The 25,176-nt window shown below is 42.8% G+C and overlaps 6 protein-coding genes across 7 annotated transcripts; 1 reads left to right on the forward strand and 5 right to left on the reverse strand.

Moving 5' to 3' along the window:
• Positions 1-1,605: 1,605 nt before the first annotated feature.
• On the reverse strand, positions 1,606-6,355 carry LOC108111823 (protein P200). Of its 2 annotated transcripts, none has more exons than XM_017221432.2 (3): positions 5,956-6,355; positions 3,365-3,688; positions 1,606-3,309 (listed from the first exon to the last, which is right to left on the reverse strand). In XM_017221432.2, exons 1-3 carry the CDS (start codon positions 6,074-6,076, stop codon positions 1,931-1,933), a joined length of 1,824 nt encoding a protein of 607 aa, XP_017076921.2. In that variant the 5' UTR covers positions 6,077-6,355; the 3' UTR covers positions 1,606-1,930. The 2 variants fall into 2 exon arrangements, with proteins under 2 accessions (XP_017076921.2, XP_017076920.2); XM_017221431.2 differs by having other exon boundaries at positions 5,938-6,355.
• A 5,486-nt stretch (positions 6,356-11,841) lies between these two features.
• LOC108111723 (lipase 3) lies at positions 11,842-14,624 on the forward strand. Its single transcript, XM_017221275.2, has 3 exons — positions 11,842-12,281; positions 12,524-12,693; positions 13,406-14,624. The coding sequence occupies exons 1-3, from the start codon at positions 12,177-12,179 to the stop codon at positions 14,346-14,348; spliced, it is 1,218 nt and encodes a 405-aa protein (XP_017076764.1). The 5' UTR covers positions 11,842-12,176; the 3' UTR covers positions 14,349-14,624.
• Positions 14,625-14,771: 147 nt separating this feature from the next.
• Positions 14,772-16,147, reverse strand: LOC108111716 (lipase 3). Its single transcript, XM_017221267.1, has 3 exons — positions 16,139-16,147; positions 15,283-15,978; positions 14,772-15,185 (listed from the first exon to the last, which is right to left on the reverse strand). The coding sequence occupies exons 1-3, from the start codon at positions 16,145-16,147 to the stop codon at positions 14,772-14,774; spliced, it is 1,119 nt and encodes a 372-aa protein (XP_017076756.1).
• A 297-nt stretch (positions 16,148-16,444) lies between these two features.
• On the reverse strand, positions 16,445-17,921 carry LOC108111811 (lipase 1-like). Its single transcript, XM_017221414.2, has 3 exons — positions 17,709-17,921; positions 16,958-17,653; positions 16,445-16,876 (listed from the first exon to the last, which is right to left on the reverse strand). The coding sequence occupies exons 1-3, from the start codon at positions 17,790-17,792 to the stop codon at positions 16,478-16,480; spliced, it is 1,179 nt and encodes a 392-aa protein (XP_017076903.1). The 5' UTR covers positions 17,793-17,921; the 3' UTR covers positions 16,445-16,477.
• A 90-nt stretch (positions 17,922-18,011) lies between these two features.
• LOC108111810 (CCR4-NOT transcription complex subunit 10) lies at positions 18,012-20,458 on the reverse strand. Its single transcript, XM_017221412.2, has 6 exons — positions 20,276-20,458; positions 19,454-20,209; positions 19,066-19,393; positions 18,857-18,918; positions 18,452-18,802; positions 18,012-18,392 (listed from the first exon to the last, which is right to left on the reverse strand). The coding sequence occupies exons 1-6, from the start codon at positions 20,362-20,364 to the stop codon at positions 18,077-18,079; spliced, it is 1,902 nt and encodes a 633-aa protein (XP_017076901.2). The 5' UTR covers positions 20,365-20,458; the 3' UTR covers positions 18,012-18,076.
• A 2,333-nt stretch (positions 20,459-22,791) lies between these two features.
• Positions 22,792-25,106, reverse strand: LOC108111775 (sorting nexin-12). Its single transcript, XM_017221342.2, has 3 exons — positions 24,616-25,106; positions 24,196-24,291; positions 22,792-23,637 (listed from the first exon to the last, which is right to left on the reverse strand). The coding sequence occupies exons 1-3, from the start codon at positions 24,790-24,792 to the stop codon at positions 23,407-23,409; spliced, it is 504 nt and encodes a 167-aa protein (XP_017076831.1). The 5' UTR covers positions 24,793-25,106; the 3' UTR covers positions 22,792-23,406.
• Positions 25,107-25,176: the final 70 nt, after the last annotated feature.

The raw sequence follows: 25,176 nt of genomic DNA on the forward strand, positions 1-25,176 counted from the left end.
CCATGAAAAATTAGCAATTTGGTGTTTGGCCTTTTTGCAAAAATTGAAGACCAACAACCTGTCAAAATAGTGAAAAAATTGGACAAAAATTTAAAGTCGAACTCGGCCACAAAAGTTTATGGGGTGAAATTTGCGGTCGAAAGCTGCACAAAACAGTCTTTGACTTAGATCTAGGACTTGTTTTAGCTGAATTATGGCATAAAAACCAAGAAAAATTAGCAATTTGGTGTTTGGCCTTTTTGCAAAAATTGATCACCCCCGACCTGTCAAAATAGTGAAAATTTGGCTGAAAATGAAATTTCCGAATTCGGAATGGGTTGAAAGTTGCGGCCGAAAGCTGCACAAAACAGTCTTTGATTAAGCTCTAGGACTTGTATCGGCTGCGATATGGCAAAAAACCAAGAAAAATGAGTAATTTGTGGTTTGTCCTTTATTTGCAACAATGGATGACCCCTGACCTGTCAAAAAAACGAAAATTTTGGCGAAAAATGCAATTTTCCAATTCGGCCACAAAAGTTTATGGGGTGAAAGTTGCGGTCAAAAGCTGCACAAACCAGTTTTTGACTTAGCTCTAGGACTTGTATCGGCTGAAATATGGCAAAAACCTAAGAAATATGAGCAATTTAGTGTTCAGCTTTTTGCAAAAATTGATGACCCCCTGATGACCTGTCCAAGTAGTGAAAATTTGACCAGAAATTAAATTTCCCAATCCGGCCACAAAAGTTTATGGGGTGAAAGTTGCGGTTAAAAGCTACACAAAACAGTCTTTAACTCAGCTCTAGGACTTGTTTCGGCTGAATTATGGCAAAAAACCAAGAAATATGAGCAATTTGGTGTTTGGCTTTTTAAGTTTATGGGGTGAAAGTTGCGGTCGAAAGCTGCACAAAGCAGTCTTTGACTGAGCTGTAGGACTTGTTTCGGATAAATTGTGGCATAAAAACCAAGAAAAATGAGTAATTTGTGGTTTGTCCTAAAATTGATGACCCCCGACCTGTAAAAATAGTGAAAATTTGGCCAAAAATGAAATTTCTGAATTCGGCCACAAACATGAGCAATTTGGTGTTTGGCCTTTTTGCAAAAATTTATGACCCCCGACCTGCAAAATAGTGAACATTTATCTAAAATGAAATTTCCGAATTCAGCCACAAAAGTTTATGGGGTGAAAGTTGCGGTCGAAAGTTGCACAAAACCGTTTTGGACTTAGCTCTAGAACTTCTTTTAGCTGAATTATGGCATAAAAACCAAAAAAAAAAGAGCAATTTGTTGTTTGGCCTTTTTACATAAATTGATGGACTCCGACCTGACGAAAAAGCGAAAATTTTGACATTTTGTTATTGGCCTTTATTGCAAAAATTGAACTGATAATGACTAGCAAAAATGTTCATTTGTCGCAAAATAAAGAGAGACAAATTCCATTTACCGCCTTCAGTTAAAGTCAATCAAATCAAATCCTCGCCAAATTTGTCATATCAAGTGACTTGACATATCATTCTAATTTAATTATCTAAAAACTTATGAACCATAAATGAATCGGTGTTAAACAGTTTTATCTTAAGTAAAAGCAGTAGATGGGCAATATTTTTAATTTGAGACAACAACGAGCAATTTGATTTAAAGAAATTTTTAAATTTATTCTGATTTACCAGACGCTATAAAAATCCGCTTAATTCTATGTGTCTAAATATAAATATTTTTGTCAAATGCTTAGAAAGTCTTAGGTCCTACAGTGCATTAAAATTTAAACAGTATGGCAAATGTTTTCGTTTCGATTCGATTTTTCGTTTGCTTTGCTTGCAGCTGCTCTCAGTCAACAATTTAGAAATCAAAATTATCAGCCAGCCGGGTGAGCAGGCTGAAGTCTTCGTCGCAATCTCAAAGGTAATGAATATTTACAAAGCACCATTTTAAGGGATCATGGTGCTGAGGAAGTCTACAGGCATTCGTCTGTCTCCTCGTTGCCCATCGGAAGAATAACGGGAGACGAAAGATCTACATCGAGCAGCTTCATCTGTGCATTATCCTCGTCTTGAACATCTTTGCCTAGGCGCTGTTCCTGCATCTCTATGTCCAAAGTACCAGTTTGGCGTTGGAACGAAACCACGAAAATCACCAGAGAGGCGACAATAAAAATCACAGCGGTTCCGGAACACAGGGATATGATCATGGTGGAACGATAATTAGAATTTCCAGAAAGCTGGGCTGAATGTTCATCAGCCGAGTTGCTAACGAATGTCTGACCAGCGTCGTGTGGTGGATAAGAGACAAGTGGAGTCGCAGTACTATCGTCTGAAAAGGGCTTTTCTTCATCCGCAGCAGGCTCGTTGTTATCCTCAGAGGAGTCGACTTCAACTACTGCCTTTTCATCTTCAGTTTGTTTCTCATTCGATTCTTCACTATCTTTCACCTCTAAAGATACATCATCATCCTTTGGGGAGCTCTCTTCTTTCACCGACTCTTCAGTGTCGTTTGGCTTATGGTTATCCTCTAGAGATGCCTGGTAAATCTGGTCTTTTGGATCATTTTGATGAACTGAAACTTTATCTTTTGGTTCCTCGTCGCTTATTTTGTTAGCTTCTGTGACAGCTTGTTCTGTTGTCTCAGCAATGTTAATTTGAGGTTGTATATCATCTGAATCTGCGGCCTCAACAACAGTTTCATCCGAAGGAGTGATGCCCACCACTTGCACCTCAATTTCTGCCTTAGCTTCAGCCTCCGCGTTTTTCTCGATCTCCTCATTTACCTGAACTCCAGATTTTGTGGGATCCACGATGCCAAAATGGTGTTCCGTAATTGATGGTTTGGTTTGCAACTCTCCATCAGCAATGGTGTTTTCATTGACCTCGATTAGGTTGTCATTGGGCTCTACAAATTTGCGTTCCTCGCGAGCAGTCGAAATTTCTCCGTCAGGCTTAGACGTTGATTCCTCGACCACGTCAGGTGCAATTCCAATTGAAAACAGTTCCTCTACGCCTTGTTTCTTGGTCACTTGGTGCTTGGACTCCACAGAGATTGGCACCGGAGTGGTGTCTTCAATTTCGAAACGCCCATCTTCCCGTTCTAAGGCCAAAAGATTGTTTTCGGTGATGGGTTCCGCTGTGATGGCTCCATTTTCGTTTAAGATCACAGAAACCACGTCACTGGTCACTTCTGGTAATGGTTCAATGTGACTTTCGACATTTTCACTGGACTCGGCAATATTGTCTGTTACTGCCTCGGATTCCGCTTGGTCCTCTAACTCCTCGTCTTCAATTGGCTTAAGCCCCTCCTCAGCATTAAGATTTTTGGGTTCGCGAACAGTTTTGATTGCAACTGTGAAAAAAATTGCATTGATTTAAATCAAAATCAATAAAGTTATATCACTCACTCTCGTGTTTTTCAAGAGCAGCTTCAGCAAGAGCATCTTCGATAATAGGTTCCACAGGAGAAGGCGCTTCTTCCACCTCACTGTTCACATCATTCTTGATATCCTGTTCCAGGGTTCCGCCGTAAACAGACACAAATCCGTCGGTTAACTCCAGTTGATCTGAAGAGTTCGCTTCATTTATCTTGGGTTCTTCTGAAGTAGCAGCACCAACTGTTGCATTCTGAAACGGTGGCTCTTGCGCAGGTGAACTCTCATCCAACTCTAGAGGGAGTACCGTCGTGGTTTCCACTTCGTCCACTTCTACTGGCGACGGGGTTGTCTCGACTAAAAGGAGAAAATTGGATAATTTATTATTTTCCTACTTCTTATTTAGCAAAAGTAAAAACCATCTAGCCAAAACACAAACCTCAAAAATATATATGCTATGTAACGTAGGCATATTGTAGAATGTCAATAAAATGTAGGGGCATGTAGAATTTTGCCAATGTGTAAGCTAATAAATATTATATACCTGTTTATTTTAAAAAGAACACAAACGAATGCTATGTAAATAGCGAAACATATTTTCTGTGTACTATTAATGGAAATATGTAATATGTAATATAAGGAACACCATTATTTAAGAAAAATTTATACAAATGAAAAAAAAAAAAACAAGTGTGATTGCTGATTCGTGGAATGAATACTGAGATTTTCAGAGAAGTTAAATTATTAATAACAAAACATTATATCGATGACTAGGCTCGGCTTTCTCCGAAAAAATTGAGAATACGTTGCAAGTACCCAACCAAATATGCATATATAGGCATTGAAAATATTAAAAGATTCTCCCAAACTTTCCCCAAAATACATAAGAATGCATTAAAAAGCGGAAATTAATAAAAATGTATTTTCGAACGATGTTAATAGAGGGACCGCTACATTGATAAACTTCCCATTTATCGCGCTAATAAACAAATATTACATCCATATTCAACACGAATGCCATTAGGCCTTTTCGATGGGTTCTTTATGGGTCTCGATTGGCATCAGCCAATAGCATTTGTCTGTCTGGTAAGAAGCAACATCGATACGGTCCATTCATAGCCACATCTAGGCGGCTATCATCGCTGTCATCAGTGAACATTTTCTCACACATTCATTCACAACTGGGTCGCAGGTTTGCCTGCCTTCCCTGGTAGCCAAACGTCACTTGATCAACCCAAATTCTCTTCCGAAGACGTTCGCCCGCGCCCCATTACTCAAAATGCTTGGCCACTTGGACGGACGGAGGCAGTGATTAAAATTCCATGCACACACTCCAGACACCACAGACAAATCGAGGAATCCCAAATTAGTAACCAAATAAACAAACCAACGAGACCGGGCAACCCGCCCAGCCTGTCGCATTGTGTGCCTATAAAGTAGCTGACTTATTTATGAGGGGACATCTATTCCATTCCCCCAACCATTCCGGATTGCAATCCCTATCCCTTGTGCCTGGCCTCTAAGAAGATGCAACTCGTTTCGTGGAAAAGCGGAATTATTAGATGCTCTGCATGAGATATGCATGGGCGGTCGATCCATGCCCATTTCTATTCGAATTCTCAGTCCCAATCCCTTGGGAACGAATACCAAAGAACAACAAATAGCTACAATAACACCAGAGTCTGTCTTTGGGTCTTAAAATGGGACAAAGCATGCCGCACAAACAAAAACAAAGAGACGACCAAATGAGGAAAATGGCATTTATAGGAAAAATACAGATACAACGAAAAATAAATCGATTTTCTTTTCGGTTGGCTACGCAGTTTGCCGCAGTTGCAGATGCAGATGTCGACGCAGTGGCCCAAACCAGGCCAGTGTCAGCTGTCATTCCCTTTTTCGGGATGGGTGTGCCATAGGAATTATGTTTTTGGTGTTTAAGTGAGAGAAATTACATGTCCAACATAACGCAACATGGGAACATGCCATAAGATCAATGATCCTTTAATCGAGCCGAGTCCGTTAATAATTTAATAAGTGATATGGGTTTGTTCACCCCGATTACTGCAACTTGAGTGCCATTAAACTCTCCCCCGTTTCCTCGATCTTGACTCCGAATAAACAGTTGGGAGCTTACCCCGATATAACCGCCTTATCGCCCTATTTGAACTGCGGTGACCGCTTCGATTGGCCTGTTACCAAACATTATTGAACTTTCGCACGCTGCCGGCGAGCATGAATTGCAGCTACTGATGGGGGCATTTATATGACACCCAAGTGCCACCGTTTGGGGTTTGCACACAAACAGATGGGGGAGCTCGGTGGTCTCGGTGTCGCCTCTTCCGCGGCAGTGGCATAATTACGCTCGTTTTGAATTATGCCAAGCCAAATCGCAAAAAGCGCAGCAAACGAGGAAAATCGCTATAAAGCCACACCGCACCAGGAGGAGAAGAGTAGGCCCCCTAGATATATATAAGTCAAAGGCCTGATGCGACCGCAGCAGCAGCCGCTGCAAGTGATTACGACAATCATGATGATGGGGACGGGAGGCAACAATGCAGCCCCGTCCCATGGAGCGTTTTGGCTAGCATAAGATGAGGCATACTCACTATATTCATGGTACTCACTTGGCTGAGCCGAGCACGAAGCGTTCACCAGGCAGGCGATCACGAAAAGCAGAGATCCCAGTTGAAGATGCAGCGTGTTTCTGGAGGAGCAGCTGCCGCGACTCTTAGAAATACTGGCCATATTGAGTGACTGATTGATTAGGTTGTCGCTCCCTGTTTGACGGGCCCGACCGAAATCAACTGGCCAACACGCACAGACACTAACACTATGAAACACGGGATGCGCACAGATACTCAGAAGTAGATAAAGTATACAGCTGCAGTTGTTCTCGAGACTTTCAGCTGTTGCTATAACTTCGCATTAACTCCGGTTTTTAGGGGCTTCCAGTGGTTTTCAATGGTATTCAGACGACCACGCACGACGACCGAACGCGTTGGCTACTCGCAAAGAACTAAAGTTGAGAACGCGTGCGCTCTGGAATTTTGTGTTGCTGCTTCGCTTCTGCTGCTGTTGTTGCTGCTGCTGCTGCCGTGGCAGGCAATGCATGTGCTGCCTTCGTTACATTGATGACGACGCCGGTTCCAGCCCCTACCGCGGCCCCTGCTCTTTGCCTATACCTACCCTACTGGCGGCAGATACATCATACGCCTTTGCCTGAGTTTATTTGCTCTCTGGTAATAATAGGGACTGGCAGGCAGGCGGCTTCTGCAGCAAGTAAGTGGGTTGGCCTGCCCCCTAAAACTCCCAATACACACTACATATGTGTGTTGGTCTGATAAGTGCAAGTCCCAAGCGCCGGCCCCAAACCAAAGAAAAACTAAACCAACATTTTGGCCCGGCTGTGGCCAGCACTCCAGATCCACAGCGTCATCGACATCAAGCCCCTTATTGTGCGAGTGCTTGGCAGCCAATTCGCCCGCAGGCAGTTCCCTCCTCTTTCCTTCGAGCTTGGACCAGTCGGGTCTACCTAAGGCCCTATGTTCATACCAGTCAAATCCCCATCCTACTGCCCTCGGCCCAGCACTCTTATTGTTTATTTGGTACAATACAAGAGCTCCAATACAAAAAAAGTAGGAACAATAAGGGTCGGCCTGGTAAGACTAACCAAATATTTGATATCACCTGTAATCAGTCTGAGCAGAGATTGGGCCAATAATTAGGGCAGTAAAAGAAGTCAAATTTTAAAGGGAAATGATAGGAATCATTGGTCAAGTACTTAAAAGTGATTATCTTAGGAAAGTATCCACATAACTTGACATGATGAGCAACACAAATGTACATTATTCCTATAAAATAGGTAATGCATAACATAGATACATAACATAAACCCTTAATCAGTATACCACTGCCTAAGTCAAAGGCAAATAGTAATTTTAAATAAATATTTAATAAACAAAAAGTATATATAAATATTCATAAATTATTATATATATATATAAGTTCCTCATTTTAACAACCATCTTTAACACCCCATAGCTGACAACTATTTGAACAGCTGCAAATTCAATTACTTCCTTGGCGAATAAAGATTTTCCTTGACTAATCATGTTCACTCCATGGCAATCCATCCAGTGACAGCTGATTCGAATCAATTTTCAGCCTCTCTATGTTTTGTTTGTGAATGATTTGGCTCGCCTGAGTCCGCCCAGTTCGAATCGGAGAACGAACCATCACAATCAGAGGTAGAGTGCCCCTCCAGCTTCTAAGAGCTGCGGTCCACGGGGGTCTTTCCCGGCCAAGTGACTGAATGGATGCTGGTCTGGTAGGTCGTCCAACTACTTGCTGGTTGCATGGCAGTCTGACTGGCTGGCGGCTGCCTGACAGAATGCCCAAACTTCTCGTACGCCTGTTGACATCGACATAGGCCACAGGCACTGGTACTCACATCTGGACATAGTTGTTTTGAGCTTTTCTCACCGTGGTTGGTCGTGTAGGCTTTCCCTGCAACATTTTCCATTACGTGATGTAGCCATTTCAATGGATTGGATGGAGTCGCAAATGCTGTCCGGTCGGCCTACTGCTTATCTCATATTGATTATGCCAGCAGGTAACCCCAGCCAAGTCTGGCTGGAAAATTTGCCTGATGTGAGTGAGCGCGCGCCTTCAGATTCAATTTAGTCGTTAAATATTTAGATTTTGTTATTGCCTTCGTGGCTCTGCGGTGGATGGTGGACGATGGAGGACGGGTGACCGACGATGGACACTGGACAATGTACTGGGGACGGCAACAGGAAGGAATCAATTGGTTTCCCTTTGAGTAACCACGCTTAGTCATGACGAAAACGTCGGCACTTCCTCCTGAGGCCTCGATGTGTTCCTTTTGTTGTCGTCGAAGTCGTGGGGAGGCGGCTTTTTGTTATTGAGATTTTTTTTCTGTTTTATTTGTTGCTATTCGCTTTTTTTACGACCACCGATTGCCTTGTTTGTCCGTCTAGCCGACAGTTGTAAATATGCTGCGGCTGTGAGTCAGGCAGGCGCGGGCTAAAGTCGGATCATTAGCGGGACAGACTCCCAGGTAGACTCCCGCCCAGGTAACGACTCCTGGACCAAGGCCATCCTTTACTGCTTGGTTATCGAGTTACAAACGCATCAAGAAACAATTAGTAGGGGATTAGCACAGTGACTTAACGACACGATTCAACCCGTCATTTTGTTAGGAAACTGGTGATTAGTTCCTAATAACTGAATCGATTTCTTCTAAAACTATCATATTCATATATAACTCCTTTTATTAAGCTAAGTCAAATAATATTATATACTTATATAATATATATAATAAAATCAACAAAATACATATATAATACAGCTTTATATAATTAGAAAGTTAATTGATAAGAATTGTGTTTATGGAAAATAAATTAAATCGACTCGATTTTTCCATGCTGAGTTCACTCACTTTCGATTTATGAACCTAACATATCAACACGGATGGCAACAAAATGATGATAAGCGCCCTTTTGGGCTTAGATAAACTTCGTTGGGTCGACCGGAAACCGAACCGGCATTTCCAGAGGGACTGGGAAAAAGAAGAAGCAAAAAATAATTAAAAGAAAAGAAAGAAAGAAAGAAAACGCAACCGAATGCATATCAGAAAGCAGAGCACTCAAAGTGAAATGTCAGCTCATTGTTCGGCGGAAAAGCTAAACGGTCTTTGATTTGTGACCGACACACAAACCCATCTTATGCATTATGCAGATCTTGTCCAGCTCCAGTTTCAAGTTCAATACAAAGTTCACACCACGCAACTGTCAACAGTGAATGACTCCGCGGTCAACGAAAGTGTTACCAATTTTTGGGCAATGAGAGCTGTATACCCTATCTCCACTTTATGTAATTTGCTTTTCTACTTTAGTAAGAAGTGGAAGTAAGATCTTGAAATTTGCTAGGAGAGTTTTGCGTGAAATCAATACGATTTAGCTATCATATTTTACATAAGTCAGTTAGCTTTTCCGTCAATGTTTTGAAATTTAATCGGCCCTTATCGTTTCACAGCTCCGTTACTTGCGGTTTAAAACCGATGTTTAAAAAGGAAATAAACATCTATGGTAAATAAATGAAATATGAACTCATCATATAATTACCGATGGTTATCCATACCTGTTTACATAATAACTTATACCCTTTGCTTGCATCACTCGGATATCACTTGTGCGGGCAAACACACAGGCCCAAATAAACAAACAAATTTGGCAATGGAGTGCGACATGGAGTATGCATTATGGAGTGTTTAGGCCTCAATTACATAGAATCCATTAGTCGAAAGTGAAAGAAAGTCACACGAGGTGGAGGCTTTAGCCACCCGGAGCCCTGAAAGATGCCCCTGGCCCATGGCCCATGGACCGAGAGACCCTGTCCCGTTTAATTGCCCGACTCAAGTGCCTCAAGTTTAATTGTCGAAACCTGTTAGCTAAACAGTTTTACTTGATCCGCCGCAGTCACACGCGTCAAACAGTGTCGCATGTGTCACAATAGGAATTAGCGTAAACTGTTTTAACGCCAAACAAATGGACATTTGAGTTGTGAGCCATAATCATATGTATGAGCGACCCGCCTTGGGCTTTACCCAACAATGTTGTAGTGATGGGAACGGTACCATTTTTGGTCAAGGTAGTGTGCAGGGTACATTAAGGGAAGGTAACCGTAGAACCCAATTTATAATTTAATTAAAATACAAGTGTTTTCTAAAATAAAATGTATGTTTCGATTGCATTTTTAGGTATACAGTTAGTAAAATTGAACAAACAAAACTTAAAGTATTTGTCTTCAGAACACTTTCTAAACCATACATACTCGTATTTCTAAGATCATATTTTTCCTGCCCTAACTGAAATGTCGATCAATCATTTCCCGGTATCTGAAGATAAGGTACCAGGGCTGGTAGCTAGGCAAATTAAACTTCCTACCCCACATCACTGGGTAATCACTCGGTGGGTCGGCCAGTACGTGAGTCGCGGCCGGTGGGTCAATGCCGACAGTGGGGCAGTGGTGCGGTCCATTGATGAAACGGAGTAGAAACCGTGTACACAGCAGTTACAACCCCTTTCGCAGCTGTCGACGAGCTATTAAAAAGCCATATAAACAAACAGAAAGCTCTCCAGCGATCCGCTGAATGAATGGTGAGAGCAGTGGAAGATTGGCGGGTGAGCTGTCGATTGTCTTTCAAGTAGGCAAACATAAACACCAGAAGACTATGGGTATCCAAAGGTACTCCGTTGGGTACGAACATATATACATGCCATACCATATGCTTGCTGGCAACTAAGTGCGAGTACTTGGGCCAGGCCAGGCCAGGCCAGGCCACATCCTAAATAAGCAGCCGCCGTTTTCATTAGGCAACAGGTTATTGCAATTCAGCGAAAAAACAACGGCCACCGACGACAACAATGCGACGAAAAACCAAGTCGCTGCCAGAGACACACAGCCACAGTCAGAGCCAAAAAAAAGGTAAGTAAGTAGCTCCCAAAAATTTATACACTGCTCAAAACCAATTGTCTTTCATGAATAAATTGTATGTGATGTGCATAACTTTTAACGGCACGTGAGTTGTTCATATTGTTAAGCTTATTGGGGGTATTTATCTTCTTTATCATCTGGTTTTATGTGTCTGGAATGGGTAAGTAGTGCTGGCCCTACAAATTCTATGAGATTGATAAGATTTTAAAGCTATGAGCTGTCAACATAGTCATTCGGTGATATGAATCATTTTCTTGGAATACGGTTGGCCCGCTACTACTAAATCCATTGTTTTTTACAGATTAAATTTGGGTTTCAGAAAAGGTTTTCCAAAAAAGATACCTAAGCATTTTCATAGAGGGAATGAAATTTAAGTTTAAGTATACAGGAATATACAAATATCGTTTGGAAAAGAAAAATAGTTACTTTCATATCATTAGCTTTCAGTTAAAGATAGCTAACTAAACATACCCAAATTCAAATTCGATTCAAGGACTTTGAAGTAAATCTGTGTGTTGCCAAGAGGAGTATAACATTGGGATTTTCTATTGGACAAGGTCAATTTCACTTTCTTCTGGTATTCAGGGCTTAAAATTTAATCTCATCTAGAGGTTGTTTCTGCGGTATTCGCCCACTGTAATAGTCGTTGACATTTTTGGATAGCGTTCTCTCTTTCGCTAAGCTGTTATAATTGCTCAAATTGCCGTGGCAGCATGCCAACTGATTGGATTTTCGGAAGGTAGGGGGGTTCGAGGGTTTTTAGAGCTTTGGCAGGTCGGGGGAAAACGTTGGAGTGGGGGCGGCGGCAATTGATATTACTCGCAGTGTATGCCGGCAGAGGCCGAGACTCTTGGATGCGCTGTTGCTCTGGGCGCTCAGGTAACTTGAGCTGAGCGACTGCCAGGCCAAGCTATGCCATGCCATGCAGGTGGCTCACCGGTTGGAGCTCTGCTCCGCCGCCAAAACCGCTCAAATGAGTGGCAAGCCCTGCGAGTAGCGGACGCATGCGCAGTCGATAAAGCACATTCGAATCGAACGCTAGCAGCGGTACCGCCAGAAACAAGAAAACGGCACTTCGATTGCAATTCCCATTCATATCCATTCATACGGTTTTAGTTTGGTTTCATTTTCGATTTCGGCGTTTTTGAAAGCTCGGCGCTGGAAAGAAAGTGCTGTCTTTCTGTCTTAAAACCCCCGATCCTTGGGCAGCTTTCGTTTTCATTTTCATTTTCGTTGCGATCGATTGCGAACCGGTTGGACTTCTGATCGGTTACCCAGTTACTTAATCCCAGCGTGCGGCGTTCATGTAACCATAATCCTGGTCAGCATGCGACGGGAGCGAGTGGTGCTGCTGTGTCTGGCGCTGCTCGGATTGCAGCAGGTGTCCAGGGCCACTGTGCGTCAGTCGCGCGAAATTATCATCACAGATGCGGTAGGTGTTCCTGGCCAAGAGTTGCGGACTGGGGATGGGGAGGAGCGGTAAACCCCAGGTCGGTTCGCCAGCGGAATTCCTAATTAACCAAGTGTCACAACGCACGCGTCGCGTGGCCTCCAAATGTCAAGCGCTGAATGTGCCAACAATTTGTGTTTGCATTTCGGATTTTGGCCCGAGTGCCTTGCCTTCGCTTCCTGCCTCCGTTTGGTTACCTGTTGGTTATCTGTTATCCGTTGCAGGTGCGGCGCATTCAGAACGACGGCTACAACGTGGAGCGCCACTCGGTGACGACAAAGGACGGATATGTGCTGACCCTACACCGCATCCCGCAGGTGGATCCCGTACTAGGCAGCCTTCTAAGGCGTCCTATCGTCTTCCTGCTATCCGGACTTTACGCCTCGTCGGATGTGTGCGTAGTATTGTATACCATATAACATATACCAACATAAACTTCCGATTCTGGTAGATAAGTAACATTAAAAGAACCTAAGGACAATACAAGTGTTATCAAGGGCAAATTCATTGTGATTCATTTTATTTCTATATTTTCATTTTCTTTGGATACCAAGAAAACTGTATAAGGTTTAAAGAATTAAGTGCATTATACATCGATTGTTAGTCAGAAAATGATTATTAAGTTTCATTACTAAAAATTAACATCTTAAAATTCATTATTATTATGGATAAATAATTTTCCTATCTTTCTGATAAATACCGTTGAGCTATGAATTATTGGATGTTCTTATCCGATAAGCCGATATGATAAGTTCTTAAATAATTATCGAAAAATCAAGATTATTTTAACAATATTATTGAGATCCTTTTCAGATTTTATCAAAGCAGAGCGTATATGTACTTTTCCAAAAGTAAATAAGTAAATAAGTTTTCCTTCGCTTTAAAGAATTAAGAAATAGATAAGTAAAAACATAGCCATAAATATTTGTTTATAGGTAGAATTCCACCAGAAATTTATAAAACCCAATTTTAAATATTCTTAGAACGAAAAATAGAAAATAATATTAATTAATTTAATTTTAAAAAAGGTATAATTAAAACTTTAAAAGAACATATAGAACGATATAGCAATTTCCGATACCAATATCAAATTCTTTTATTTTTAGATGGCTTCTGAACGGACGCGAGGACTCACTGGCTTACCTCCTGTGGCGAGCCGGATACGATGTGTGGCTGGGCAATAATAGGGGCAACATTTATTGCCGGAAAAACATGTGGCGGAACACCACGGAGCGCGAGTTCTGGGACTTTAGCTGGCACGAGATGGGCGTCTACGACTTGCCCGCCCAGGTGGATTATGTGCTCCGGACAACCGGACAGAGAGCCATGCACTTCGTGGGAATCTCACAGGGTGGCACTGTCTTCCTAGTGCTCAACTCGATGATGCCGCAGTATAATGCCGTCTTTAAAAGTGCCACTCTTTTGGCCCCGGTGGCCTATGTGAGCAACACAAAAAGTGGACTAGCCAAGGTCATCGGTCCGGTGTTGGGCACTCGGAACTACGTCTCTAAGATGCTCGAGGGTGTAGAGATGTTCTCCACGAACAAGTTCTTTAAGAAGTTTCTCTCGATGACATGTCTGGAGAACGAGAAGCCGTTGGTGTGCATCAGTCGGCTTTGGCCAGCCGTTGGCTACGACACAAGATTCCTTAACAAGACTTTACTGCCCGACCTGATGGCGAATTTTCCGGCGGGCGGATCAGTGAAGCAGCTGATGCACTATTTCCAGGGTTATGTGTCCACTCGGTTCCGGCAATACGACTACGGCCCGGAGCGAAACTGGCTGCACTACCAGCAGCTGGAGCCACCAGAGTACGCGCTCGAGAACGTATCAACTCCAGTTACGGTCTTCTTCTCTGAGAACGACTACATAGTGGCACCGGCAGACATCTGGCGTTTGCTTACCCGGCTGCCCAACGTAGAAGCGGTGTACAAGGTACCCTGGAAACGTTGGAACCACTTCGACTTTATCTGTGGATTGGGTGTCAGGGAGTACATCTTTGACAATATAGTCCTCTCCATGAATCGCTACGAACAGCGGCGACGTTAAAAAGAAAAAAGCGGTAGAGGAATGCCAGGATGCCGGCGGAAAAGAACACAGCCAGAACTATCACGAGTGCCAAAAATAAATTGTAGAACTATGAAACTGAGTCCACTGTTGAATCTGCTAGATCAACTCTGGATATATGTACTGATTAATAAATAAATAATTTATAGATAGCCTAAAACAAAATACAAAATATAAAGTCGATACAAGTTAGGGATTAAATTTAAAGAAGAGTACACAAGAATATCAAATTTCATTGATTCAAATTAAATTTAGTCTTTTCTAAAAATATCCAATTTCCTCTCGAAGGATAATGTACGTATATTTCGATGTTGCCTTTTTTTATTATTCAAACTCTTTAATACAATAAAATAGAATATACAACAATAGTGTAGAATGTTAAGATAATTATTGTGAAAACGCATTTCATTTTCCTCTTCTTTCAATCCTGCTTTGTTGCTCAAAATCACTGATAACTTTCATAACCGGTTCATTAATCATAGATTTTACGCTACTAGCTAAAATAAAATCCATATGGTCCCAAGTGCGCTCCATGATATGATGCACCACAGAATTGGGCAACTCGCTGGCCAGAGTTGAGACGTCAGCTGGTGCGATGGTACCATCATCGTCACTGTAGTACAAGTGGATCGGTGAGAGCGTTCTGACATTTTCTAACGGATAGTCCGGGGGCGAAAATCGGTTGTAGGTTAACCAATTCTTTGCGCGTCCGAAGTCATATTGCCGAAAACGGCCGGAGTCCTTGAGCTGAAAGTAATGTTTTGGCTGCCTAGTTGAAATTCCAGCCGGATGAGTGGCAAGTAACAATGGAATGATGGACTGTAAATAGAATTAGCAAAAAATAATATCAGCCCAAAGTAATATCAGCTCCCAATTATAAAGAAATCTATTCGACCTCTAATCTGCTTTCACTCACTCTATTCATATGTTGGGACACACGTCCGCTGGAGTACAGATACAACGCGGTGCAAAGCTCCTTAATGCCGAATACTTGGCACATGGAAGATATCACTGTATTAAGCACCTTGTGATGGGGCCCTAACTCACAGTCGGGCAAAATCGACAATACTGGCTTTAAAAGTTTATGCCCCAATGAAAGGGAATTTTTCATGAAGATCGGAGGGGCCAGCAGGTTGGCAGTTTTTATATTCTCGTTGTACTCTGGTCTCATGCTGAGCATCACCATTAGGGATGTGGTGCCCTGCGAGTGGCCCACAAAATGTAAAGCCTTCTGTTTTGTGGTTGACAGAATATGGTCGATCAGGGCAGGTAGGTCCTCCATTCCAATTTCATGCCAGCTAAAGTACCAGAATTTAAATAGCGAGGCCCTAAGATTGACGTGCTTTCTGGAGTACCGGGTTCCGCGACAATTGCTCAGCCACACGTCGTAGCAGGCGTCGGCCAACATATAAGGCAGACCGTCATTGGGTCCATTCAGCAGAGCCGTGTCCGCGGAGCCGGTCATGCCGTGATTAATTAAGACGATCGGTTTTCTCTCGTTATTTGTACAACGCTCGGATGACGGGATGCGGAAGTTCGACAGTATATAGCCATCATTAGTGGTAACTGTATGCGTCTCCACTGGGTAGTTGTGGCCAGCTATGATATCGATCTATGGAGGGCTAAATGAAAAGTTTTCTTTTTGTTAACTTCCAGGAACTCACCCCGGTTAGTACTTTAGTTAGTTTCTTAAGTGGTGGATGCCAGTTAAAAATCAGCTTCAAAATCACTTGTCAGTACTATCCTTAATTTTAGAACTTCCTTTTACTTACCGCTGACATGGCGTTGACAAAATATATTACAAGCAATATCCGAGGCATTTGGAAGAGAAATACCTGCACTTTTGCATCTTTGGATGCTAGGTAGAGCCTAACTAATCGGAAGAATTTTAATTTCCTATTACGAAACTACGATATGGTTGATTTGAGGTAATCAATAAAAACCACTTTAACTACTAGCTTAGATAACTTATTTTTATGTACTCTATTGAAAGTCGAAAGCGGTGGCAGTCATTTCTATAAATTGCAAATAAATAATAATAAATAATAAATAATAATTCTTTTAAAAATACATTTTTTAGGCGTAATAACATCACTATTTATTAAGTTTCCTTAAAATTTTTTTAGTTGGTCAAACTTATTAAAAATTTCAATAATCGGTTTGTTAATTACTTCAGCAACGGTTAAAGCGTGAACGAAGTCCATGTGGTGCCAAGACTTTTCAGCAATTCGGTGCATCGTCGGTTGCGGCACTCTAGCGGCAAAATTCAGAACATCTTCCTTACTTGTCGAGAAGTCGTCGTCGCTGTAGAAGATGTGGACAGGTGTCAGGGGTCGAACCTTATGCAGCGGATAATCCGGAGGTGATAGACTTCTATAGGTGATCATGTTTCCTATAATCCCGAAATCATACATTCTGAACTTGCCGCTGTCCGTTAGCTGGATAAAATGCTTTGGCTGTCGTGTAGAAATTCCCGCCGGATGCGTGGCTGTTAACAAAGGAACAATGCTCTGAAAATATAAAAGTTTTTACTTAAGTTTTTACTAATTTTACTTTTATTAAAATCTTCAAAATATTTTTCTGATACTCACTGTGTTGAGATGTTGGGAAACTTTACCGTTGCTGATCATAAAATATGTTGAACAGAAAACTCTCACGACGTATAACCCACATGTAGCTCCTAAGATGTCGTTTAGAAATTTTTTATGGAACATGAATTCGCCGTCGGGCAACCTCATTATATATCGCCTTAAAAGAGTCTGTCCCAGTGTGGCAGTGTGGGCCATGAAAACAGCCGGAGCCATCAGAATAGCGGTTTTGACCAAGTTATTGTATTCCGGGCGCATACTAAGGAGCACCGTTAGCGTGGTACAGCCCTGCGAATGACCCACGTAGTGCAGCGCTCTCTGATGCGTGGTAGTCAGAATATAGTCTATAAAAGCAGCCACGTCCTCTATTCCGATCTCGTGCCAGCTAAAATGCCAGAATTCTCCTTTCGAGGGATCCAAAGAGGTGTGACTTCTGGAGTATCGGGTGCCTCGCGAGTTACTAAGCCACACATCGAAACAGGCATCAGCTAGCATAAAAGGCAGTGCATCCCGAGGTCCGTTTACCAGGAAAACATCGGACGAGGCGGTCATGCCGTGCTGGAAGAGAACCGCAGGCTTTGGCCCAGATCGCCTGCAGAACTTCGAGGACGGTATGCGGAAGGCGTTGAGAATGTATCCATCCCTTGTGACCACTGTGTGAACTTCCACTGGGTAGTTGTGCGATGCAATAATGTCGGCCTTTAAAAAGAAAAACAATTATAATACCTCTTAATATTGTCTGCAATCCAATTACAGAGGTTATTCCCTTGGCAATGTCAATATAGACACATATAATGACAATCGTTATACGCAACATTTTAGGGAGTAATACCCCCATTATCGCTTGGCTTAAGTATTTATACTGTGATCCAATTTTAAAAATACCTGAAAAAAATTAATATTTAACGGTTTATCGTTAACTTTAATGTCGAACTAATTTGTAAAATTCCAGATATTTTCCTTATGAAACAAAAAACACACATCGGTCTATGGCCAGTTTTTTTTTACAATATCCGTTTTCTGGAAAATTATGAAAATGCGTACCAAAACTCAAGACTGAATTTTTTCATCATTCCGATCTCGTACTTTAATTCCGTCTAGTTATTTACAAAATTTGTTTTTCTAACTGGGCGTCCCGCCCGCCATCTTTAGGTCAATGAAGCGTCGCAAAGCCAGAGCCTTGCTGCCCACCAACGCATGGTTTAAGTTGGACAGAAGAGCTTTCGCTTGAGGCAGTTCGTTTTGTAGGGCCATGGCTACGGCCAGATTATAACGCACAACGTTCTGGGCGGCATCCACTGACTTTAGTTGCCAGTCCCGCGTCTCAAAATCGAAAGCATTCAATGTGCCAACAAATGTAGGGTCTAAATGGTCGCGTGCTTCGGCTGCCTTATCCATCAGCATCAAAGCCTCGCCAGCATACATGTGACCAAGCAATCTAAAGTAAAGAACGTTTAACCGAGATTTCATTAAAAATAATAGAAATCAATTTAATACCTGTGTGCATCGGAGAGACGTTCACAGGCCAGCAGCTGCTCCGCCATCTCAAGAGCGGTAACGTGGTCGCCAAGGCGAAGGGAAATGAAGCTGTGCGCCGCATATATGGCAGCCATCATGTTTTCCAAAGACTCCAGACTGACCGGTTTTGAGGGATTGCAAAAGTTATTATCCTGCGGATGACGCCAAGATTCCTGAGTTGGGTCCTTGGGTTCGGGTGACTCCACATCCTCCGAGGACACCGCCACCATGTGAAATTTCGTTTTGTAGTGCTGCGTAAGAGTCAGAGCGCTTCGCAGACATAAGGTAGCGAACTCAAGGGTGGGTTCTGGTACTCCCGCAGACTGGGGACTAAAAGTATAAGGTTAACGCAATTTAAATCAAAATTGACTAAATAGCACATACGCATATGGCTTGCTTGTCGACGATGCTCCTGCCTGCGATTGTCGGTCCTCCTCTATTATTTTCTATAAAAAGATAATAAAATATATTATGTAATATATAGATTTGCTAATACAAATATGCTTCTAGTAGACACATTAAAAACAAAGCGTTATAAATAAGTTTGAGTTTAATGTTGACTTAATAAACTCATGATGGATTTGTAAACTTACCGCCTCATGCTCCATTATGCAGGCCTCAGCCATCCGAAGCCAGAGACGCGGATTGCTGTGGAATTGCTTTACGGGTACCAGGAAGCACTGAAAGGCCTCCTTTGGGCGGCGCAAGTGCAGCATTGCCACACCCAGGTTGTAGAGGATCTCGCAGGATCGTGCCGAGCTCATTGTTTGCAGCGCACTTTGGCGCAGATTCTTTGCCAGCTGCTGATCGAAATTGAGCGCGTTCTGAAAGAATTTGGCGGCGATGGCATAGTGACGCACTCTCAAATGAATTACTCCCATGTTGTTGGCGATGCAAGTGCTCAGTTGTGGCGTTACAGTGCTGTGAAGTTTAACAATACCATAGTTTATCTTCTTCGTTGCAAAAATGACTAAGACTCACCCCGCCTGGGTGCAATCGTTATTGATGCGCATCAGTTGTTTTGCCGCCATCTGGAAGTCCTTCATTATGTAGTACTGCTGTGCCTTTAGTGCAGCGTACTCCGGCGACCCGTCTTCCTGAATTACCACCGGCTTGCGGTTCAGCACGAGCGTTATTAGCTGTAAAAGCTGCAGGCTGCCGCCCAGACCAGGCACTGCCCCCTCAACAGCTGCCCCTCCTGGCGTAGCCACCAAAGAACTGGTCGTGGCTGCTGGCGGAGAAACAGAGGCGACGGCAGCCTGGTCCTCGGCGGGATTGCTGCTAGGCGCAGTGGCCACCAAGTTGAGCTTGTACTGCAAATAGTCCAGAAAGGCCTCGGCACGGTTAAGCTGATTAGTGGCAAGAAGCAGCTGGAGCTGCAGAGTTGCAACTAGCGCCGCCATGGCTTTCTCCAGGGCCTCCAGACGAGCCACCAGGGGTGCAAGTTTTTCCAGCGCCGTCCCGAACATATGGCGGTGATAGTAGATGACCGCCCGGTTGTACCGGGCCACCGTGGCGGCTGCGGCTCCTTGCTTTAGGCTCAATGCGCTGGATGCCTCCCCTGGAGTATCTGCATCGGCGGTAAGGGACTCTAGTTCTTTGAGCAGGACGGAGTGTTGGGTGCACCCAGTTTTGTGGTAGCTGACCACCGCCCGATTGTGCCGCAGGACGGGACCACTGCTCTCGCCACGCGTCTCCAGCTCCAAGAGCAACTCCAGGCAGCGATCGAACTCCGAACTGTGAGAAGAAGGAACCGGAAAGGCGGTTAAGGCGATTCACGTTGTCGAAAAGATACCCACTCACTTATTAAACTGTTCGTGTGCCTGGCATAGCAGACTGTAGTTCTCATCCTCGCCGGCTTGCGTTTTGGTGGGAGATTCCGCCGAGTCCATGCCAAAAATAAATAAAAACAAAAAAACCGAATCCAATCCACAGATGACACAGAGTTGCCAGAAGTAACTACTGCAGAGCTGCCACTTTTAATCAAACACATTTAGAACCGTTTTATAAAATTTTTAACATAATGTATAATTAAAAAAATCATAAATTATTTAGGCAATATAAAATATAAATTATATAAATTTTTTTTATTAAGTTTTCGATTTACTATAACTAATCGATATCTAAAAATCGATCGATCGATTACTAATCGAGTTGTGCCGCGCCAATTTTAAATTCATATGATAAAAGCAGAATACCTAATCTAAGTGTTTTTTAAATATTTTCCTTGGTGCAATGACCTATCCATGAGAGTTTTAAAAAACCCATTCGATTATTCCTTCATTTAGGAATTTTTTGTAGGATGACTCTTCTCCTTCGATGGCGACCGTCAAAAATTGGTTTAATGAGTTTCAACGTGGTCGCACGGCGGTATTTGATGAGCCACGCCCAGGTGCCCGAAAACGGCTACCACGAAGGATAACGTGAATCCACGATCTCGTATTGGCAGACCGCCGATTGAATATACGCGAGATAGCTGAGACAATTGGCATCTCAAAAGACCGCGTTGGTCGTATTCTGGATGAAATTTTTGGCATGAGGAAGCTGTCGGCGCGATGGGTGCCGCGTGTCAGGTGCCGTGTTTGAGGTGTTTGACGCTGTTTAAGAGCAATCGGAAGGAATTTCTGTGTCGTTTCGTGACCGTCGGCGAGATATGGATCCACTGGTTCACACCAGAGACCAAGGAACAGTCGAACACACAGATTTTACGTATTCACAAGGTGTGATCTACATCGACTACCTGAAGAAGGGCTAAACGGTCACAGGGCTGTACTATGCCGAATTGTTGGGCCGATTTGCCGCCGAATTGCAGAAATACGACCCATCATGTCAACGCACCGGCTCACACTTCCGCCCTCGGCTACGAACTGTTACCCGATCCGCCATATTCTCCAGATTTGGCCAAATGTGACTTCTTTTTAAAAAAGTCACTGGCTGGGCAGAAATTTGCGTCGAATGAAAAAAAACGGGAAAACATATTTTTCAGACGGGTTAAAGAAGTTGGAGGATCGCTGGGTCAAGTGTATCGAGCTAAAAGGACATTATGTTGAGAAATAAATCGTCATTTTACAAAATTTTCGTTTTTCTTTTGTAGGATAAGTACTTATCGGACCACCCTCGTATATAGTATATATAAAAAACTTCCTTTATAAACATTAAATCATACAAAAAATACAACTATGACATAAAAACATTAACTATGTATATGTGCGAAGATTTTTACGATCTAACCAGTGTAGCACTCATCTTTACGAACTCTTCGCTAAGAAGGCTCATTTCGAACTGTGTGTCCCATCCCTTGTCACGCATCTTCAAGTAGTAGTGCCGAATGTAGACCTTGAATGAGGTTATAGTTGGATCAGGCCGAGTGCCCTTGTCCGCATCGCCTTTTCGATATGGCGCAAAATGCGGCCGACAAGTATACTTTCAGGTTGACTAACACTCGCAGTCGATAATAGTTGGAAGTTCCGGCATCGCCTCTTTGCTTGGTAGGCCATAAAGCTTGATAAATAGTGCAGAATACCGTTGAGTGTACTCATTGAGGCCGCAGTGGAGATCGCCTCATTGAAGGCGATAAACAGCGCATTGGTCAGAGCTATTTTGGAGCTATCGAAACTTCTATCCCGGTAGGTCAAGCCCAGAGGATGGCACATGTTAATCGATACCTCTTGGTTTAGCGATTCAACGAATCTGTAGAAGTTCAGATGCCTTTCTAGGCAGGCGATACTAGTCATATGATGGCGGTAAATGGAGGCCACCTGTTTTCTAGTGGGGAACTCTTCTAGTTGGGATTTTACAGCCTGCGTCGTGGCGCCATTAAGCCCAGAAACGTGTGTACCTTTACATTTAGATTCATGGTTACACAATTCGAGATAGACTACCACGGGCTGGGACTTTGTCGAGGAGTGGCTGATAAAATTTAGGCTCGTTCTCGTTGTATGCTTCCAACGCTTAGCCATGGAAATCCTTCTTCCCGTCTGTTTATTTTCTATTGCCTGATTTGATAAAGTTTGTTTTAGTGGAGCCAAATCTTTGATATCAAAAAAATGATCCGATCATAGATCGGCTGTTCTTTCAGACAGCCTTAAGATTTTGCTGGCTCTTACTGCAAGAAATTTCTGCAAATAATAATCTACCGGATTCCAATAAAACGTTCAAATATGCAATGTAATAAAAAGTAATATTCCGTTTATACGAACAGAGATCCCGATAAAGATCAAGTTGACTCCGATCCGAACGGAAACATGTTACTTTATATTTCATACCACTCTTGATCTTTGAATAAATCGCTTTTACAATTAAATAATATTACAGGTTACTTATTTTTGAATTATTTTAATTTGATTCGAAGTACAATATTATTCACTAAACTGTTTCAAAATATTCAATAACTTGCATACACGTACAAGGGATGGATTTCGGGGTCAGGATGGATCCCTTATTTTAGTTGCTGCTTCATTACTGCTGCAATGGGTCAAAACGAAGAAACTGAGGATCGGGAAAATGGGAGGGACAGCTCCTACTTTCGAGACTCATTTAGCGAGGGGCGTTGTAGGCATATCTTATGTACACTATTCGTAAATATCTGTATTGTATATAATATATATGTATGTATATTGTTATGTATACCATATAAACTTGAATTTAGCATTAAAAATTCCCAATGCTGGTTTTTAACTAGTCCCCGGGGGGTGAGAGGGGCTCAACATTAACTGAGCAGCAGCACTTCCCGCCTCTTATCGCGTTGCATAATAAACAGTCCCCTTCTAATCCGTTCTCGCTACTCCACTCCTCTACTCCTTTCTCCTCTAATCTGGCCAAGCACACACATTCACACGGCTTCCCTAAAGATTTCGTAGCGGGTTTGTTCGTTCGAGTTGTTGCTTCATTGCATTGCTATGGTTAGGGGTTTCGATTGCTCCGGATTCCGGTGCTTATGTGTTGCGAATCTTTCCGGGCACGTAGTTCTTATCGATGACGTTCTCCTGCAAAAACATATGCAGACAGCGCTCGTTTTGCGCCAGCGGATGTCCGGCTATCTTGTTGATAAAGGCCTCTAGTCCCTTGCGCCGCTCCTCGATGAAGCTCTCGTCGAAGATGCCCTCGTCGCCGCGGAAGGGCATTTGGCGCTTCCAGGCTTTTCCCGGGAGTGGTGGCACCACAATCTGCGGCAATATTTAATTGATTAAATGCTGTTGTATACCAAAGCTTCAGTTTTCACTTTCACAAATACGGGTTTAAATTAACCCTTGAGAATTGTTATAGACGAGTGGCTTCTCATAGATAAGTAATCAAATAATAATTTACCTCATCAAAATGTGAAAATTATTATCTAAACAGTGTTTCATATATATTTTTATAGCTAAATCAGAAAATCGATAAAAGTTTATAAAGAAGAAAAAGAGATGGTGGCACTTGACAACAAACCGAGACCAGCCTCATAACAGACTAATAAGCAGGGAGTTTATGACTTCACCTCTTATAAACAATAAAATGCAATAAATGAAAATGAGTTTAGTTTAAACAGGAAGTGAGAAGCTAAAAAAACCTCAAGACTTTACCAGATTTCTTTAGATTTAAATCTTTTGATTTCTTAGATTTCTTTATACATTTATGTAACTTTCAGATGAAAACGGAAATCAGTCCCTAACGATGCTAGAACCCTATCAAACTTCGTGAAAGTGAGAACTAATTTATTTTAGATGTTTCCAAGGGTTCCGCACCTTACTGTCCCGTTCCAGTTCATTCCGCAGCCACTCGAAGTCGCTGTAGCGTCGTCTTACACTGGATTCCTTTACCTTGAAGACAGGCAGATTGGTCTGAAAAACAATAATAGTTGTTTACATATAATGTGAATTCATGGGATGGGATGAAACATAAGGACAGGTCCAAATAAAGGCACCCGCATGCCGGATATCCGTGACTCAAGCCCCGAATCAGTGCTCTGCACTTGTGACTAATGTTTATCGCCCGGTTCGCTTTATAGGCGTATCACCCTCACAAACGCACACACACAAACACCACATGCAAACCGAGACAAAGTAGCACGTACATAAATGTGTGTGAGCAAATTCCAGTGATTATCAGCGGTTTTTTGGCGATTTTTGAAGGTACTCCCCCATGCATGGTCATGGATCACTTACCCGCATCCGAACTTCATAATCCGTGTAGCGCTTTTTGCCCGCCGCCATAGTGGTCAGCGGATTGACCACGTCAATCTCCAGGAAGTTGGCGGGCACGGCGTACGCATCGTCCAGTGTCTGCTTCTTCACGTTCAAGCGGCGGGTGGCATCGGCGGTTCCATCGGACTCAACCATCATAGTGTTGTAATGCCAGGGGCTCCGGATCAGCAGAGATATAGACGCCCCTTTTATCGGATGCAAGAAGAAACGGGTTTTGCACTACCTGTCTCTCTTTGTGTTCTTTGTCGCTGGTCGTGGCTGCCGATGCACCGGGATCTGGGTCTTTGCAATAGCTATCCCCACGTAATACTCGTTTTTTTTTTTTACAGGGAGCAAGTTGCCGCAGCGTGTAAACAACTATTGTAATTTAATTAAAATTGTTCCATTAAAAAAACTTTCCAATAATTAACAGGGCTCTGTGGGATAACATGCTACAGAAATCGAGACTATCGATAGATTTTCTGCAGCCCGGCAACGCTTATTGGGTGCGAAACTTTGCTAACTCTAAACACTAATAGACCA

Source organism: Drosophila eugracilis, unplaced genomic scaffold (assembly GCF_018153835.1).
Source record: "Drosophila eugracilis isolate 14026-0451.02 unplaced genomic scaffold, ASM1815383v1 contig_415, whole genome shotgun sequence".
NCBI lineage: Eukaryota > Metazoa > Arthropoda > Insecta > Diptera > Drosophilidae > Drosophila > Drosophila eugracilis.